The sequence below is a fragment of the Nymphaea colorata genome, chromosome 2, assembly GCF_008831285.2.
Source record: "Nymphaea colorata isolate Beijing-Zhang1983 chromosome 2, ASM883128v2, whole genome shotgun sequence".
Classification (NCBI taxonomy): Eukaryota; Viridiplantae; Streptophyta; class Magnoliopsida; order Nymphaeales; family Nymphaeaceae; genus Nymphaea; species Nymphaea colorata.
Window position 1 is genome coordinate 396,565 of NC_045139.1, and position 18,335 is coordinate 414,899.

Sequence of the window (18,335 nt, forward strand, 5' to 3'; positions counted from 1 at the left end):
AGGCAAAACAAATGTTTCCGCACAAATGAATTGGTTCCCTACATTCAATGGTTACATTGCCGTATCAAATTCTGCAACTCTTAGTTATTTGCAGCTGGAACTTTTGGTGGTGCTGGAGGAGCATCTTTTGCCAACCTTTCCAGACTAACTGGCCAGAAGAAAAATCAATAGATCAAGTTGCTCCCTTCCTTCGCTTTGATTTCATATTAGTTCAGCCAAACTTCTTAGCTCAGGCCCAACAAGAACGGCAAAAAGGATCCTTCAGTTCTTTCCCAACTCTACCTCATGAATGGAAAATCAAGTGTGTCCATGGTAATCTTCTTACATTTGTGACCATAAAGTGTCACCATGAAAGTAACGGAAACAAATACATAAATTTTTGAAAAAAAAAAACGAAAAGGAGATGCAGTAGAAAACATTGCTGAAGGAGATCATGAGTACAGAAACAATTGCAAAAGGAAGAAATCAATCCCCAGCAAGCAAGACACTCTGGTGAAACTGCCTAACAACGTGATGAACTCAAAAGTCAATATTTTCGCCATTCTTCCTCCCTCCCCCTAAAAACCATACATATAGAAGCAATTGGTTTTCTAACAGAAGGAATCTTGCAACTGACATCCATAAGAACAAATTTTGTCCTGCTATCTGGACTCATCGGCATTGTTGTCATCATCACCATCAGACTAAAGACAATAATGAATAATCAACACTAAGTATTCCACATCATGAATCATCCTCCTTAAATCCTTCATTTCTAAATCTATATAGTTGCAGTTTAATTTCAAACAGAAGAAAATACCATAGACCATCATCATCACCACCATCCAGCCTTAGCCACACTGTATGGGTTTATCTCACGGTTGGAAGCACATACCTATCCAGTGATTAGTTTAGATATTCATTTAAAACATGGATAAAGTACTTTTAAGTTTCAAACCATTTTTTTGCCTTGAAATGTCAAGGTCGTGGTTTGTTCTTTCCAAATCCTTGTCTATTATTCATTGCTTGCTAGACACTACATTATACCTTCATAACTGATTTTAGTAGATAGTTTGAGCAGACTCTTAACATTTGACATAGACACTACAATATAAGTTCATAATTGTCTTATTAGACAAATTTAGAGCAACTTCTCAATATTTGTGTTTGGATGAAGCACCACAAGAACCGGAATAATTCAGAACTTAATCTAGCTGCAACATCCCTCAAGCCTGAAACTTCCCGACGTATAAAAGTTTACCTAATTTATAATTGTTGAATAAGTTCACACCTTATGAAATTCAGAACAACTGCAATCTTCGCAATGAAACCAAAGAAAGTTCATATTCCACCTATCTCCACAATAAACATATGAAATAAAATTTTTTAGAGTTCCATAATTGAACATACCAAAGCTTAATGACATAATTTTTTTGCATTCCTGCACGAAGTAACATAGCAAATCTGGAATTACTGTCGACTTATTAGCTAAGAGACAACTGAAGCATCAAGCTTAAGGATTCTGGCCCCAAAATCCAAAAGATTTTATATGCTAAACATTGTTGATTTTAACTATTGCGTAATACAGACTTCTTTTCCATCTTACAATTTTCCTCCACCAATAACATGCATATAAAGCACACTAGATACTGTGGTTATTCCATGTGCCATGGAAACAGACACACTCAATCATGGGTTGCTAACTCAGTGTATAACTTGTCTCCTTAAGAATTTCAATTTTAAATAAAAATAAGCACTTTACTCCAATTTGGGAGACCAAGAAGACTTAACAGAGACAGAGTTCTTTCTCTTAAAAGGCAAAAAACAGAACCTAAAGAACATAGAACTGAGCTGCCAAAATATCCCAACTCTGCATTGCAACAGCATACATCGTTTACGATGCCACCAGTTCTAAATCAGAATGTCTTTCCCCAGTTTTCACCTTAAAAAAAAGAAGGCTAGGGAAAAAAAAATAGCACATCAATATCACACTATATCAGTAACGTCTTCAATACATGGTGAAACTGATTATATATGTCGAACATACCGAGTGCAGCTGAAAAATGTCCAACATTGTGAATTGATCTCTATCAGCTTCTGAATCAAGGCATACTCTCCAAGTGTAATAAAAGCACTCAACTTTCTATCTTCAAAATACTGAAGCTATTCAAATAAGTAACAGGTGCCACCATACTTTAATAACCCTGGAAGCATTACAGTATTTGTATATCAAGATTGTTTTAGAACCTAATAAATCGCAACAAGCCCCACAGGGTAACCTGATTCAATCAATTCAAATTGCTCAAAGCTACGGTTATTCAGAATACCAAAACCACCTTGTTTTTCACCTCGAACATCAAATAAGACTAAACAAAAAAATGGATCTAAATCATATTGGCCTGTCAAGCATCCGTCAACAATAGGCATCATAAACACGTCATACGCGAGCTCATCCTTGCAGTAAAACTCATGAGTTTGGAACGCAACCAGCAGTTTCTCTATCATCTGAAACTAAATACACCGAAAATAAAGAGGGCGCGCACCAACAATATTGAGCTGGGAATCAAAAAGCAAAGAAACTAACTATTTGATCAGCATCAAACATATCATGTAAATAAAAAAAAAATTGATAGTGACAAAGAATTTCATCATCATAAACTATGATCTAAAACACCAAACCAACAATAAGGAAGGAAGATCTACTTCGTTCATATTAGCTCTTGCCAAAAGAGATACGCATACATCATAAACGCATGTTTTTTCGACAAAGTTTGCGATGTGGGCATCGCTTAATTCGCCTCAAACAGGGCTTAACAGCTGGGAAAGCTGAGGCTTCGGTTCGGAGTTCATGCCAATGATGATTATAAGAGGGATGAAACCATAGTGGGTAACAACTTTGGCCTTCTTCATCGTCCATGTAGTCCATTCCTTCACGAATTTTGCTGTCGATCTCTCCTCTGATCCTTTCAGAAACTTCGCAGACTTCCCCTTCCCCTTCCCTTTCGAAGAAACACGTGACGCCATTTCTCTCTCGCTCTCTCTCTCTCTTTAGAAACCCTAAGAGGTGAAATCTTCGGAGCCCTTACCTTTATTTAAGCATTTCCTTTACCGGCTCCAATTCAAAACAATTTGGGCTGGGCATCGGACTGGATTGAACCGTTTGACTGCTCATAATTCGGGTCGAAGGGGTCCGACCAAATTAAAATAAATAATATATTTTAATATTATAAATATAATTAATTATAATATATATATATATATAGACTTATTTAAACAAAATTAATAAAAAAACTAAGTTGACATGCCAAGCTGTATTGATTTGAACTAATGAGTTGCCCAATTTTTAGCAACAAGCCCAAGCCCAGGCCTCTAGGAAACATAGTTATTATGTGGTACCTTTATGTTTTAGAGAAATTACTGAAGCAATGGTTAAAATTTAGACCAGTAGCATATATAGGTATATGAGTATGAGCATAGTACTGATCGCCCATATATATTATATATATATGATAACCTTGCGTGTCGAACCAATGTTAGGACATGATATCCAAACTGAGCTTCAAATTTTAAATTTTCTTTTATAGGCTTCAGTTTACCTAACAGCAGATGAACATAAACGTCAGACAAAAAACCTACATTGGCGAGTTAAAAATGTGTTCACAATTTACCCGTCATGCAATTGTTCATTTGATCTAATAAAAGTTCAGAAAACGTTATAATTCTGCACCTGAAATCTTAGATTATTGATTTATGAAATTAATGTGCGGGTTCGTGTCACAATTTGAAAAAGGCCGCTCCGTTTGTGGGATTAAAGATAAAATTTTCCTGAAAAATGAAAATTGTTTTCACAAATTCTCATCATCTGCATAAGTTTCGGGCAGAATTGGGGGCGGAGCCAAAGTGAGTGCCTTTCTGCAGAGCCGGAGAGAGAGACGCGGGAACCATGGCGGGTGGAATGCAAGTGAACAAGAACAAATTCATTGAAGACTGGAACGCAGCAAGGGAGAATCTTGAGCACAACTTCCGATGGACCCGCCGGAATCTGGCACTCGTCGGTATCTTCGGCATCGCCGTCCCCATCCTCGTCTACAAGGGGATCATCAACGAATTCGTAAGGCCATCCAACCATTAATCTTTCTCTTCGATTTTTTCTGTCGCTGGGTGAACTAGTTCTGACACGTTTCTCCTTTTGGGTCGCTTCCCGGTCTTTGTTCTTCCATTTCTTCCTTTTTCAGAATATGCAGGATGAGGATGCGGGGAGACCCTACAGGAAGTTCGTCGGACAAAAATAGGGACAACAAATCTGTTTTTCTGTGTAATAATGATGGGGTTCTAGGTACATTTCGACTCCATGGTGCTCTTTGGAGTTCTTCTTTCTGATTCATATGGTTTTCTGGATGTTAATTTACTCTGGTCCTTTCCTATTTGATAATTTGCTTCACCGGCATGGAATGGGTTTCTGGTATCTATGTCCTTTTCATGACTGTGAACGGAGGTCAATTCCCATCTTGTATGTCAAAGGGATTTTGATGAAATGGTTATTAACCGTAAACAGTTCGCAAGCTAGGGTTTTTCGAACTGTAGAAACTAATGTCTACTCATTTTCCTGTGAGAACAAGTTTTGTCTATTCAAGTACTGATAGACTTCAAAATCACTTTCAACGATTTGTCCATTACTCGATGAGGAAGAAGACATCAGTCAGTGCTTTAAACTTTAAAGGGCTCACAACCTCATACCAAAGAAATTTTAATGGTGCATTTTTTCTTAAGTTGTATTTATTGCAACATTTCCCAACTTGCGGAGGCTTTCATTTTGATGGATGGACTCAAGTAGTAAGATAATCACTCCAGGTTGTGCCACATCTAACGAGATTCTGTCTGATAGAGAGCTGGGATATCGGTAGTAGCTTGTGAAGCTAGAGTGCTTTTGGCTTCATGATTTCCGATCTCTCACCGATACTGTTCTTCCTGCAAGTTACGATAAAACTTGTGTTCTACTTGAGGTGCATGAGTTTTAAGTTCTAACACATTGGCAACAGGATGGATCAAAAGGTGATAAGTTGATGCTATATGGCGTTGGGAAATTGGATCAATTGAAGGGGCAGTAGCAGTACTATATGGTGAGAGTGTTTGAAGAGTAACATAGAGAAGAAAAAAATGTTATGTTTTTTGTCGGTTTCCAGTTCCATGATTAAATACTCCTCCTGATCTGGGTGCATTTTGGAGCCGGTTGGCTCACCTATGATCCATCTCTTCAGCGTGGAGCCAGAAAGATCATCTTAAGGGTGGAGAGCACACCCATATTGGGCTCTATCATGGAGAAAGTTGCATTTAGGTTATTGGGTTGTTTGAAACATAATTTGGTCATCCGGATTCCGGGTGTCATAATTGAATGATCTTGGTCTTGTTGAGAGTTAGAACCTAAGTTTGCAGAGAAATCAGTGGCTCTTACATTCCGCCATAGACTTGATAGAGGATATGGTAAGATGCAAATCTCTAAACTTCTATCATGAACTTGGTCTCTCATTGGGCTGTAGTATACTAGTGTGTGTCTAAGTAGGTTCAGGATGATATCGACATGGTTTTGAGTGGCTGAGTCTTCCTTTACGAGAGGAGATACGAGATTAAGAAGACACTTGGCATTTTGGGAAAAGCTGATCTTCACATTGTGTTTCTATCTTTGGGTACAAGTTTATTATGACAAAAGTACAAGCGAAGTTTTGAGTCGGATGTATCTGCTTTATTCTAAACATAATATGATTGCAACCTCTTAACCACATTCACGTGGCTGTTCTTACTTCTTAGACCAAGCGTGAAAACATGCTTGTAATTTCACGCCGTTGCAACCTTGCATGTTCTATTGCCACCAGTTCAACTGTTCAAGTACTAGCTATATGCGATGATCCGTTCCATTTCAATCTTTAAAATTTAAATTACGAAGAAAAAAAATGTAAGGATTTAGTCTGATCAGAGCCCTTGCAGATCGGCTGTGTTGCTGTCCCTAGATCAACATGAAAAGATTGCTGGTGAATAGTTTCTCATATCATGTGTATTGCTGGAAACTTTAGTTTTCGTTGGGTAGGCTATTCAACTGTCATCTATTAAAATATGGCAATGCACATACTGCACAGTAATTGCTAATGGTTTTTCCTTTCCCTGTTTGTGGATTCAATTTTATAATGTAGAGATCACCTCAAAGATCTTTTAGAATGAAAATCTTAGGTTATGTCTAGAGTGATCTTTTGTGTAATAACTTGTTCAGAATTAGCTTCTCTTCAGTTTGGCTAATTGCAGTGCACCCCTATAGCGAGCTTCAATCCACACCTCAAAAAGGTTATGAACTAGGACTACCGATAGCATAGGACGTGATCATATATGCCCCTCAAGATTTCTCAACATCTTCAATATAGAATTGCTGTCAAGTCACTTTATTGCAATCTACTTTGAACATATGTCTTCACATGTTGGACCTTACATTTGACTGTTGTAACTTTGATACAATTATAATAGTTCAACTTAAAATTGATCCAAGACAACTGAAAAGTCCTTTAAAATTTCTCAAAATCTTCAATATAGGACTATTTTAAAGTCAGTTTCCCACACACTAGGGTTGCAATTCACTCTCCTTAAGAAGCATGCTTCCTCACTTCTTGGATCTTAGATCCAGTTGACTTCTTAGTTTTGACGGATACCACTAACCCCACAGCTGACCTCATTTCACTGTAAACCAGGACAATCAACATGGACATATAAATTCTCAAGGTTTATCAAAAGCTTTAATGTTTGACTATTCTGAAATCTGTAGTCCTTTGCACACTTGAGGGGTAACAATTTACTTTAAGTAACAAGGGTACTTGTGTTGAACCTCAGGACCGAGTTTTGAATATGGTCTGTTACCACCTATTATAATCTGACCTAAACTAATGATTGCCTCATATTGTGTGTCTCATCTTTCCATGTAGCCGATTACTCCAGTTCGCACCTCAAAAAAGCTATGAGCTAGGACAACTGACAATATCACAGACGAGTGTATGAGCCCCTGAACATTTTCCAAATTCTTCGTTATAGAACTATTTTCAAGTCCTTTCTTTCACATGGTTTCTTTCTGTTTGTTAAGCCTGTCTTTTCTCCCCTTGATATGTGCATAACTTTTGATATTTGAAATTTTATACTGGTTTAAAGATTCAAACCCAAAATGTTTCCTATTGCCTCGTTTTAGTGGACCAATAAGTTTATCAAAATGACAAAATAAAAGAAAAGTTTCTGCGGTATAGTGTATTGACCTTGCCTAAGTCAAGTTAAGTGTTAAATCCCTTCAGGACTTCTCAATTGACCTTGTCAGCTAACTCAAGTTAGTGTTAAATCCCCTTCAAGAGGACCTGTCAAATTGTAGTTTGCTCTCAACGCCAAGGCCGTTCAAAGGAGGTCCAAATGATTGTGATAGCGCAACGTGAAATACTTAAATTTGTTATCTCAACTGGCATGGAATGATGGAACTTCTACATAAATAAGAAAGTCTCATCAAGTCCTGAACTGATGAAGGTTATAAGGTGATATGTTCGGAAAGAGCCATGAGAATTAGGATAAGCAGAGGAGAACAGAAGCCAAGGATTAGAATGAGCATATGACTCTTAACTGCTAACAGTACACCCACCCATGAGAATATGTTGTATCAGATGTGAACAAGATGACTAGTGACTTCTCTGGGATGATCATTTGTTGCTACCGCAGCATGTTCTGCGCAAAATGGAAATTCCTGACAGGGAAGGGATCAATCATTCATAATCAAATGACGCTACTTTTGACGGTGCTTGCTAATGAGTAAGAAGCAGTTGTTCAGTGAATGATATGAAAGACCTCGGAGGTCATCATTTCTATTTCTCAGGGTGCATATGCTGAGATATTCCGAATATTGGGTGTACCGATAATTACGCCTTGTTCTATGGCGAGTTTCAAGCGTGAATTTTTTAAATTGGACGATTCCTAGATTTGTATCGGTCGTCCAGGACTACAGGTATCCAGTTTCTCTCTATTTGTGCATCACAAAGATGACGCGTTGTGATCTTGATCCTTTCGTAACCATTGCTTTTATTGTGATAAAATGTGTGTTGCTTAGAGCTCCCCACGTTCAATATACTGTGAAAAGTTATCGATTTAACACTTGCTTTCCCTACAGTGAAGTTAATTGTCATTTAAAAATGAGAGAAGCATTCAGATGGTCGTTCAAGTAGAAGAGAATTGTGTGAACCTTTTGTAAATTAAAACGCGTAAATTGATATTTTGTGTGGTCTCATAAACGGCTAGAATATGGATAGGATTCTCCTCGTTATGAGAATCCGATTCATGCCTGTGCCTCAAATCTGCAAAAAGTAAACAAATTGTATACATTTCATTTTTTCAGCCAAATTCCTGGGTGAAAGAAGCCACAAATTGATATTTGGTGTGGTCTCATAAATGGCTAGAATATGGATAGGATTCTCCTCGTTATGAGAATCCGATTCATGCCTATGCCTCAAATCTGCAAAAAGTAAACAAATTGTATACATTTCATTTTTTCAGCCAAATTCCTGGGTGAAAGAAGCCACAAAAGTGGAGTTTGTCCGTTGAAACTTATGTCTGCTCGCGTCTTTTGGATGTGAAACGCTTACAAATGTGTAAATTCCGCCATCTTAAGCTGCGATTTTTCGACTGAATATAAAATTCTAGGCACCCCTGTGTAAGTTCTGCTCACCACCAATCCATACATTTGAACATTTCTTACAGATGTGGATAAATTTTCACTTGTCTAGTTTGAGCTAACTTGCGTAAGATTTTGATATATCTTAAGTGTGAGCTTTTATAGTTTAAGGGGTATGCAAAAGATCTCCATTGGCGCCTAACAAAATAAGATCTGACAGGGGCTTGTTCTGCTGGATTTGTTACCAAGTTACAACCTCAAGGAGTGAGGGAGTCATCCTTTTACAAGTAGAAGCAATTTCATCTTTAGAAGAGGATGGAGCACGGTCAAGTTCCTCTCGTGTTTTCTTTGAAGAGAAAAGCAAGAAGATCAGCAATTTAATGAACTCACAGTTAGGCGTTGGTTTTAGTGTTTGTGTGCATTTATTTCTCTAAGTACATGCTTTGCAAAGCAATTCATGAGTCCAGAACTTGCTGCTTTCGATTGTCTTAGTTATGTTGGCAGTTCAGTTCAGCAACGAAAATCTTTTTTGGGTACACTCAGCTCTGTAGGATCATGTAGGCCGAAGATGACCAAACCTGACCTGATCTGACATCTGAGTAGCTTTTTTGTATTGATTGCTAGCGGTTAGCATGGACAGGAAAGAAACTGGGTCCTTTTTTCTTTGGCTTGCAAATTCTTGTTCGATCTTATAAAATTGGCTTGCAAATGGAATGGTGGATTCTCAGCTTGGCTGAACTTATATAATTTCGTTGGCTAGTGACTCGTGCTTTCCAACCATTATCTACAGGACAGAACTGATGTAAAAATATCGTTTCCAAGTGTTTTCCCTCTAAAGCAAATAGATTGGTGTTCAGTTCTTGTTATTTGAAATAACAATGCAGTCTCATGCAAATGAGCTCGCTGTTTGCTTCAATTTTTTCATGAGGATGACCCCAATTTAGCCGGCTGCAGAAAATAAGACAAACACAGGAAATTCGATTTGTTGGGCTCGTTTTCCAGCACTTGTTACAGAGCATTATACTGACTGAACATCCCTCCCAACATAAACAACACAGAACATGCACAAGTGTTTGTGTGGGTGAATTTCTTCTTTTGAGTCTTCCACTTTGATATTATCTTGCAAGTGCCTGTTAATCGAAGTTGCATGTGTAAAGAATTATATGTATCGTCTCCCTTTGAGAGTGTCCGTGTGAAACATTTGACGAGACAATCAAGCCGCTGCTTCCTGGGAATCTGCTGAGGGAAGCTTTGTATTAGTGGCCGAGTCCCTCCCGTGTGGACGGACTTGCAGAAAAGGTCTCTTCCTCTCGGCTTCCTACACATAAAATCATGGAAAGGGTCAAAGGAGAAAAAGTAAGGAGGAAACTTGGGCACCAACCGAAAGACACGAAGTCAAGTGGTCTGATCTCTGTGAAGGGTTCAAAAGTTTTCCTTTTTATGATTTCTAATGGAAAGACGCGTCGTCCCAGATGGAGTTTTGTCATATACTAGATCACGCTTACGTTGAATTTCTTCTTCCTGAAGGATGCTAAGCTCCTCACCGTTTATTCGGAAGGAATCATATGCTTCATTATGAGTACATTAGCCCCCAAAAGTTGTAGGCCTTATCTCGGATGCTCTTTACCTTTTCTTGATTTCGTGCAGGAGACGAATATGTACAAGAAAATGCAAGATGGACTGCAACCAACCTACAATCATTCACAGAAAGGTGCCATCTAGAGACGCAATTCAAACATGCACGCCTTATCACCTCCTTCCTTACCATCTGCCAATACTTTTTTTCTTTTAAAGAAATCAACAACAAACACCACTCGTTTAACCTGCTCCTCACCGACTGACTTTTTTAATAAGCCGTTCTAACTCGATCGTGGGCGTAGCCAGGTGTGGATTCTAAAAGCACTTTTTATCTTTATATTAACATTTTTGAAAAAAAAAATTCTCATTTACATTTTAATGCCTCTTCAAATGTTATATGTAATATCTTTCGTCTCTGCCCACCCTTACTGCGGAGTCAAGATAGGGTCTGCATAGACCCTGGCTTTGCCTCAAAATAATATTTCAAAGAATTTACATATAAATTTTAAAAATTTTATTTAGTTTTATATAAAAAATTTGAAAAAAAATTTTGAATTCTACTTAAAATTTAAAAACTTTAATTCAATTTCGATTTCGATTGTGAAAAGTTTCTGGTTCCGTCACTCATAAAAGCTTTTTAGACTCCGCCCCTGCTACACGTTGGTTTCATCTTTTCGTCAAAATGGGCAGCTTAGTTTCTTCCTATTGGTTTCCTTCTCCTTCCCTCAGACGCCGAAAGACCGACTAAGCGACCTTGCATCCATCCCTCTCCTATAAGAAGGTACTCGTTACTTCAGTCTGCATGCGTCCTGGGAGCCTCCTTCAAGGCTAATCTCTTTCTTTCTTTCTCAACTGGCAAGTTTTTTGAGGAACTTGCTGCACAAAGAAAAAGATTGCTGTTCTTAGGTCGTGGTAGTCAAGTATCTCTTGCACCAAGTTTTGGCAAGCCGAGAATGAGGTTCAATGGTGAGTCTCTGCCATCTGCCGCAGTCATTCTATCTACAGCTGCTTCAATCACAGCATCGCTTATGATGATGAAAACGATCGTAAATGATTTGATCCCGGAGGATATGTACGATTACGTGGCTGTTAAATTTCGAGGCCTGTTCTTGCGCCTGTCCAATCACTTCTCCATCGTCATCAAGGAGTTTGACGGCCTGAACGCCAATCAGATGTTCGAAGCGACGGACAAGTACCTGAGCCTAATTAATTCATCTTCTGTACGTAGGCTATGCGTCCACAAGGAAGAGCAAGAGAAGCTAATGGCAATTAGTATTGATAAGGGTGAAGAAGTCGTGGATACTTTCAATGGCGCACAATTCACATGGATTCTGATTTCTGAAAAAAATAAGGCATTGGATCCTAACCATGGAACGGGCGCCATCAGGAACTTTGACAGCCGACATTTTGAGCTGAGTTTCCACAAGAAGCACAAGGAATTGGCTTTAAATTCTTACTTGCCTTACGTGTTAGAGCGCGCCCAAGAAACAAAGCAGAAAGGAAGAGCACCAAAGATCTATTCAATAGACAACTTGTATGGTGAGCTTAGCGACGTGTGGGGATCGATTTACTTGGATCATCCAGCGACTTTCGAGACGTTGGCAATGGATGAGGTGATGAAGAAGGAGATCATGGATGACTTGAAAATATTTGTACAGAGAAAGGATTTCTACCGGAGAGTGGGAAAGGCCTGGAAGCGAGGGTAAGCTGATCCACTTTTATTTTGCACATTCCCACCTGCTTGTGTTATCATAGCTTATCAACCAATCCTCCGTTTCTGAATTTCCTTGACGCTTGCAAGTTGCAACGTGGGAAAGAGAAATCTGTTTTTGTTAAAAATTGATATAATTTGATAATATCCCAAACCTCCCAAAAAGAGTTCTGCATATCTGCATGGGTGGATAAGTTAAATTGAACCTTGTCTATTTGGGAGTGTCACTTGCCATTGAACTGAAGCAAAGCTGGAGGCTTCTTCTGCCAGCAAGAAAGATTTACGCCCATAAATCGATGTCTTACTGATTATTGGTAGTTTTCCTTCATTATCAAATAACATAATGTGATAATCTTCTGCTATTAGGGTGCTAATATTTTAACTCACGAAACATAAAAATGAACAGAGGTCATAGGAAAAATGAACTTTAGCATGGAATTGCCATCACTTCTCCAGGTCAATTGTCTAGTGGTAGATGAATAACCATGGAGGTTCATGAGATGAGTCAATTTTAAAATTCCAGTTTGGGTATCACCAAATTTTCAGTGGAAAGTGATAAGTACCAGATGAACTGGCAATTTTTTACATAATTTCTCGTATTTAAAACAGATTCGACAGAAGTTGGAAATTGTTTTTCTGTCACCATTTCAACGAAGGAGGGGGTGGAAAAACGAAAAAAAGTTGTTTCCATACATCAACTTTCTTAATTCAATGTGATTTACAGCTGCTTGGCATTTTTTGACTGCGTCTGCCTTATTAAACCTTCATTTCTATTGTCCATTGAAGAAAACCCTTTTTTACTAGTTGAAACTAGTTTACCTGCTATTGGCATTTATTTGCTTTCACGTACCACTTTCTGGGGTTCAAGATAAGCAACGATGTCAGTTTCAGCAATCAAATCGAATACTTTATTTGCATTGGTGTTCACTGGTAAGGCCATTACTAAACTCTTACTTGTCAAACTTTTCTATAGGTATCTTCTCTATGGTCCTCCAGGGACAGGGAAATCTAGCTTAATTGCGGCGATGGCAAACTTCCTAAATTTCGATGTATATGACCTTCAGCTCACGGAGGTTGAGTCTAACAATGACCTCAGGCGGGTCCTGCTTGCAACTGGAAACCGATCTATCCTCGTCGTTGAAGACATCGACTGTTCTGGATTGAAGGACCGCTCCAGCTCAACGGACGATGGTAGAAAAAAGACGAGGATCACCCTTTCTGGTGTCCTCAACATTGTGGATGGTCTTTGGTCCAGTGTTGGAAACGAACGTATAATTGTCTTCACAACTAATCACAAGGATCGATTAGACCCGGCATTGCTACGGCCAGGTCGAATGGATATGCATGTGCACATGAACTACTGCAGTTTTTCAGCGTTCAAGGTCTTGGTCTTCAATTACCTTCAGATTGATTACCATCCTTTATTCGAAAGAATAAGGACACTGATAGATGAAGTGGAGATAACCCCAGCAGAAGTTGCAGAAGTTTTAATGAGAAATAAAGAGACTACGTGTGCAATTGAAGATGCAATCCAAGCAATGGAAAAAAAGAAGGAACTACAAGAAAAGCAGGAAGACAATGGTGAGGAAGATGTAGAAGGCAGAGAAGAGGATGACAATGGTGAGGAAGAATTCGAAGAACATGGTGAGGAAAATTTTGAAGAGGTTTGAAGTAGGACAAGCCAACCTACTTAAAGCATATCTATATTTTCCCTCAGGGCCCGCCCGTTTGATGGGCCGGAAATCCACTATTCACCGAGAAAAAAATTTCAAATTTGATGGTAAAAGGGTCGTTGTACTGTCAACGATTTTTACAGTACATAATGTCATGTGTATTTCAACTTTCAACAGTTCAAAAATAGCAAGAAGCATGAAAATGTATGATAAAGATAAATTTGTTTCAGAATCTCATGTACAAAATCATGTAGATGGAAGGCAATGACATTAATCTTATGGCTATATTCCACATTATAAACCGACTTCAGAGCCTCTGAATACCAAAGAATTTACGCACAACCAAACCAGTAACTACTCTCACACCTTAAGGCTTCGTGATAACACAAAACAGCTGCATCTATCAAAGCAATCTTCTAGCCTCCCGAAACTGACCAAAAACTTATTCGCAAGGTTTTGTATTTCATGCCTAGACAAATAGATAAAGCAGAACATAATCAATCTGCAATTACAAGCACCCTTCCCTTTCAGGCTGCAGTGACCCTGGTCACTGGTTTTTACTTCATCCGTTTGAAGGATATCTTCTGCAGCTAACAGACAAAAAACTGACTAAGCCTATCATGAAAGACTTTGAGCAAAAATGGAAGAATTCATGCTTGGGATAACAAGCGAAAGTGAAAAAAAAATGTCGGACATAGATCCTTGGTAAAAATTTAGGCCTTTCTGTCCCAGCAAAAATTCTGTTCGTCTAATGATCATAAGAGCAACTTAAATATCACCAAGTTGCTGGGAAATCAACAGTTCCCTTGCTATAAGATCAAAAGGTGGCTGTACACACAGGTCAGGTGGAGGAGTTAAGGATTTTACAAACCAGAAGCCAATTTGTAGAGTCAAGGATGGGATTTCCACCAACTAACTAGACATAAACATTAAAAAATAAAAAACCTTCCCAGGAATGTAAATGTTTGGAATGGAATGAGTAACTGAGATGATGAAATGTACAAGCCGTTTCAACTTTCAAGAATGTAAATGTTTGGAATAGCATGAGTAACTTGGGTGATGAAATGTACAAGTCGTTTCAATGAGTTACCAAAACAACCCGAATGTCAACAAGAATGGCAATAACTCCTATTAAACTTCTGTTCCCATAGTCTTTGATATTCTGGTTAGGATTACAATGCCTCCTTAGGGAAAACAAGGAGAGACCCTCAGTATGAACCCAATGACTGCTCAGATGAAAATGAGCTGGGAAAAGATGCAACCCTACGGGCTTTGGAATTTTCTCTATTTCTTCTTCTTGCCACCCTTGCTGGGCTTAGAAGATGCTGCAGCCGTACTTGCTGCTGGTTCCTGCTTCTTGCTCCTTCCAGGATGTCTAGGGACTAACTCAGCCACTTGAAGCATTAATTGTTTCCCTGAAATGACAATCAAGTCCATCATTCCACAAATATAGCACATCCAATAAAATCAAAGCATACCCTCTTTAAGCTTTTTGCTGCCACGATATGCTATAGACATCCTCATGGCAAGACAAGATGTAAAGCATATAGTATTATCAGAAAAAATTATTTTAATTTCTAGTAATAACTCTTCACTATCGTTAACCGACTCTAGCAGCCACATATGAAGCTACTTCTAGAAACTGTTGGTTACCTGGTGTCACGGAACCCATATTATCAATATCTCTCTATATGGGAGCATGTCGGCTGATATGTATGGTATTGTTCAGCAAGACAGATCCAGATTTTTATTTTTTCATTTATAAAATCAATTTAAATATTTTGAATTATCTTTAAAAATCAGAAAACCTAAAAATACAGCAATACGGCTGATAAATTGTATCCATGAGGTAACTCATACAGTGGCTGTACTGAAGATAAGTCACCTGGTTTTTCTAGCTATGGATTCAAAGATAGTAAACATCCAGAGTCCAGAGATGACTTTTCTTGATGCTCCACGCTGACTGCTATGTCATATCCCATTTGTGAATTCCTTGTAGGGGAAAAAACTCATATAAATTGCTGTATAGCATACCCACAGCCATATCCATCTGACAGTGAGAAGATTAGATTACTCCAATAAGGATGTTTCTTAGTCTGGTCCCAATATGACACATATAGTCTCCCAAGATCCTGCTGATCCTGTTGCTAAACAACACAAATGCTCTACCTGCTAAAAATGCATAATCCAGTAGATTTTTTTTGCTAAATAAATCAAAGTGGTAATCCAATCTTTGGTTCTATTCCAAAGGCGTTTCTGTACTAGCTATAGGTGAAAAAACTTCATAAGATAGCAATACCCTGGAAAACTATAAGCATAAGTTGTGTTCGCTTGCATAAGAGAATAAGTGAAGCATAGCGACCAAAATATACGAATCAGGAAATATGCATAATTACTAGTAGAACACGAAAACTGTTTAGATACAGGGAGAAAAGACAAAGACATGAAAAGATCAACTACATGCTTTGATATCACCAGGAAAACAAAGCTTTTGGGAGCTGTAATTTCAGCGTATAAATGTATATAATTTACCAAAACTAGAACACGTGAATCATGATATGAACACTTCAAACTCATGCAAATGTCGAAGTTTGAAAAATTGCCTAAGAATCCCAAAGTATGTGTAACTGCATTTCGATTATTCCAAAAGTTTAGGTGCCAGATTTGAACGCATACTTTCATGGAGCAGCAATAACTAACTCCAACACACTTAGAGGCTTTTCTGTAATCAACCAACAGACAAACCCATATGAATCAGCAATCATATTAGACCAAATGCATGGGAAACATGTGGATTACTTTTCTAACAGGATCACGTGTGCACAATGGTATGTTTCTGTAAACGGGCATGAACGAGAACTATACTTTCAATCAAGCATCAAATAGCTAATCTCAGCAGCATGCCCATCATTCATTTTTTGAAGAAAAAAAACATCAGCAGACTAGTAAAACATCATTATTTTTTCTGCCTGTTCCTGCGCTTTACCATAACACAATATCACAATGACAATCTCCTTTAACAGTTCAAGAAATGACAATGCCGAATTAATTGGTCGTGTCTGACGGACAAGGCATCATGACTTGTAGCTTATAACTGGAACAGCCAATTTAACACGACAGGAAGCCCAGGAAGATGCTTACTTGAACATATTTCAGGATTATAGAAAGAACCATCTTCCTTCTTCAGTGAAACCCTCACCCTCCCCACCTGCATGAAATCGCGTGGATATGCCTTGTCCACCTGCAACAATTACTTTGGCGTCATTTTTTCATATGTGATGTATGGGCATGTCATAAATATAAAAAGAAACATATTTGAAGTTTTGAACAACAACATCAGTGAAGTATATGAACACTAGTATGAGATGAACATCTTGTAACAGATCAGGCAATGACCTCAAAAACACAAGGAACCTTGAGGTGGGCACAACAATCTACGATCTCCGCGCAAGTCGGGTTCTCGCACGCTTTGCTAGTACAAATCCGGCGTCCCTCTGCTAACGTTTTCTTCGAATTCATGTAAACGGGATAGAGAATGATCCATCGCTTTGTATTCGGGGGCGCTACTGCCATCATCGATCTAAAGCTTCCTGTAAAAAAATGGTCCAGAAGGAGACAGATAACAACATAAGGAAAATGGAAAAAGTCAAAATGGAGCCAGAAGAAGCAAGAAAGATGAAGATGACAGATTCACTAAAGGCGAACAAAAAAAATTACATGTTTGCACCGTTGATTAATTCTCAAACCAAGATTTTCAAGACCTTCAGGAAAAGTCGGTCAATGGGTGCGAAAGGATTTGTCCATCAAACACAAAAAGGAAAACAATTTTAGCCTAGTGATCTGAATCCACGGTCCGATGGCAACAACACCTCTAGTGAAATTACATCGAAGACTTGTATGCATTCACAAACCTGCGGTTCATATAACAATAAACAAGAGAAAAGCCGAGGAATCTACCCCTACAAAGCTAAGGTTTCCACTATCAACATGAACCAACGGAGCAAGTTTCTTCCTTCTGCCCAACAAGAGAGAGAGAGAGAGAGAGAGAGACGTTTTACCTGAGGAAGACGGAGAGGCGAGGAATGCAGGGGCCGAAGAGGAGGAGACTCGGGCAGATGAACAGAGGAAGCAGGCGAAGGCTTGCGCGAAGAACTTGGATTTTTTCCTATTGGGGACTTGCACGGCAGAAAAGATAATCCATGGGAAAAAGTCGGACCCGACTTGTCCCATCCCATTTTTTCCTGATCCACTCTCTGGAGGACAAATTCAGGCGTGTTTGATAAGCTGGGGAAAAATTAATCACAGACTTTTCCCCATGCCCATCAAACGGCCCCTAATCTTATTGCGACGGTTTAAACCAGTGCAACCAGTTCTGCCTCCAACATGGCTTATCCATTCTCATGTGATATAATCAAATCAGATCCAAGAGCTCCAATAGACTGGCAAGTAGACTAACATTTCAGCCGAAATGGTAAAGTTCCGATTCTAGGACTCATGCCAAGTTACACTGAAGATCTCTAATTTATTTGTCTAAGAGATCTTCGGGTCTTAGACTCTTAAGATTTCGGAACCTTGATTTCTGATAAGGATCCAAATCCTTTGTCTAAGAGATGCATGCAGTTTGTGATTTTTTATTCTCCAAAACCCTAATATAAGTTGAAATAGGAATCCAACACTATATACATTGGTTTGACGTATCCAAATCTCATGAGAAAGA

General features: G+C 38.7%; 4 protein-coding genes across 6 annotated transcripts; 2 read left to right on the plus strand and 2 right to left on the minus strand.

The window, feature by feature from the left end:
• Positions 1-2,664: 2,664 nt before the first annotated feature.
• LOC116247099 (mitochondrial import receptor subunit TOM7-1) lies at positions 2,665-3,056 on the minus strand. The gene has a single exon (XM_031619059.2). It carries the CDS (start codon positions 3,001-3,003, stop codon positions 2,779-2,781), a length of 225 nt encoding a protein of 74 aa, XP_031474919.1. The 5' UTR covers positions 3,004-3,056; the 3' UTR covers positions 2,665-2,778.
• A 792-nt stretch (positions 3,057-3,848) lies between these two features.
• LOC116247091 (uncharacterized) lies at positions 3,849-9,371 on the plus strand. 2 transcript variants are annotated; one of them, XM_031619051.2, is made up of 3 exons: positions 3,849-4,090; positions 4,215-4,315; positions 8,877-9,371. In XM_031619051.2, exons 1-2 carry the CDS (start codon positions 3,923-3,925, stop codon positions 4,269-4,271), a joined length of 225 nt encoding a protein of 74 aa, XP_031474911.1. In that variant the 5' UTR covers positions 3,849-3,922; the 3' UTR covers positions 4,272-4,315; positions 8,877-9,371. The 2 variants fall into 2 exon arrangements, with proteins under 2 accessions (XP_031474911.1, XP_031474910.1); XM_031619050.2 differs by lacking the exon at positions 8,877-9,371 and having other exon boundaries at positions 4,215-4,444.
• Positions 9,372-10,910: 1,539 nt separating this feature from the next.
• On the plus strand, positions 10,911-13,897 carry LOC116246712 (AAA-ATPase At3g50940-like). Its single transcript, XM_031618541.2, has 2 exons — positions 10,911-11,936; positions 12,919-13,897. The coding sequence occupies exons 1-2, from the start codon at positions 11,188-11,190 to the stop codon at positions 13,613-13,615; spliced, it is 1,446 nt and encodes a 481-aa protein (XP_031474401.1). The 5' UTR covers positions 10,911-11,187; the 3' UTR covers positions 13,616-13,897.
• Positions 13,898-14,602: 705 nt separating this feature from the next.
• LOC116247089 (signal recognition particle 19 kDa protein) lies at positions 14,603-17,863 on the minus strand. Of its 2 annotated transcripts, none has more exons than XM_050075804.1 (4): positions 17,677-17,863; positions 17,033-17,208; positions 16,760-16,859; positions 14,603-15,033 (listed from the first exon to the last, which is right to left on the minus strand). In XM_050075804.1, exons 1-4 carry the CDS (start codon positions 17,846-17,848, stop codon positions 14,903-14,905), a joined length of 579 nt encoding a protein of 192 aa, XP_049931761.1. In that variant the 5' UTR covers positions 17,849-17,863; the 3' UTR covers positions 14,603-14,902. The 2 variants fall into 2 exon arrangements, with proteins under 2 accessions (XP_049931761.1, XP_031474905.1); XM_031619045.2 differs by having other exon boundaries at positions 17,015-17,208.
• Between the last annotated feature and the right edge of the window lie 472 nt (positions 17,864-18,335).

What these genes read in the sequence shown, in the direction of transcription:
- LOC116247099 (XM_031619059.2), bottom strand. Translation starts at nt 3,003, where the DNA reads ATGGCGTCACGTGTTTCTTCGAAAGGGAAGGGGAAGGGGAAGTCTGCG.
- LOC116247091 (XM_031619051.2), top strand. Translation starts at nt 3,923, where the DNA reads ATGGCGGGTGGAATGCAAGTGAACAAGAACAAATTCATTGAAGACTGG. An exon ending in AGGGGATCATCAACGAATTC is followed by an intron (nt 4,091 to 4,214) that starts GTAAGGCCATCC and finishes TTCCTTTTTCAG; the next exon opens with AATATGCAGGATGAGGATGC.
- LOC116246712 (XM_031618541.2), top strand. Translation starts at nt 11,188, where the DNA reads ATGAGGTTCAATGGTGAGTCTCTGCCATCTGCCGCAGTCATTCTATCT. An exon ending in GGAAAGGCCTGGAAGCGAGG is followed by an intron (nt 11,937 to 12,918) that starts GTAAGCTGATCC and finishes ACTTTTCTATAG; the next exon opens with GTATCTTCTCTATGGTCCTC.
- LOC116247089 (XM_031619045.2), bottom strand. Translation starts at nt 17,848, where the DNA reads ATGGGACAAGTCGGGTCCGACTTTTTCCCATGGATTATCTTTTCTGCC. An exon ending in CGCCTCTCCGTCTTCCTCAG is followed by an intron (nt 17,209 to 17,676) that starts GTAAAACGTCTC and finishes ATTTTTTTACAG; the next exon opens with GAAGCTTTAGATCGATGATG. An exon ending in TAATCCTGAAATATGTTCAA is followed by an intron (nt 15,034 to 16,759) that starts GTAAGCATCTTC and finishes TTGTCATTTCAG; the next exon opens with GGAAACAATTAATGCTTCAA.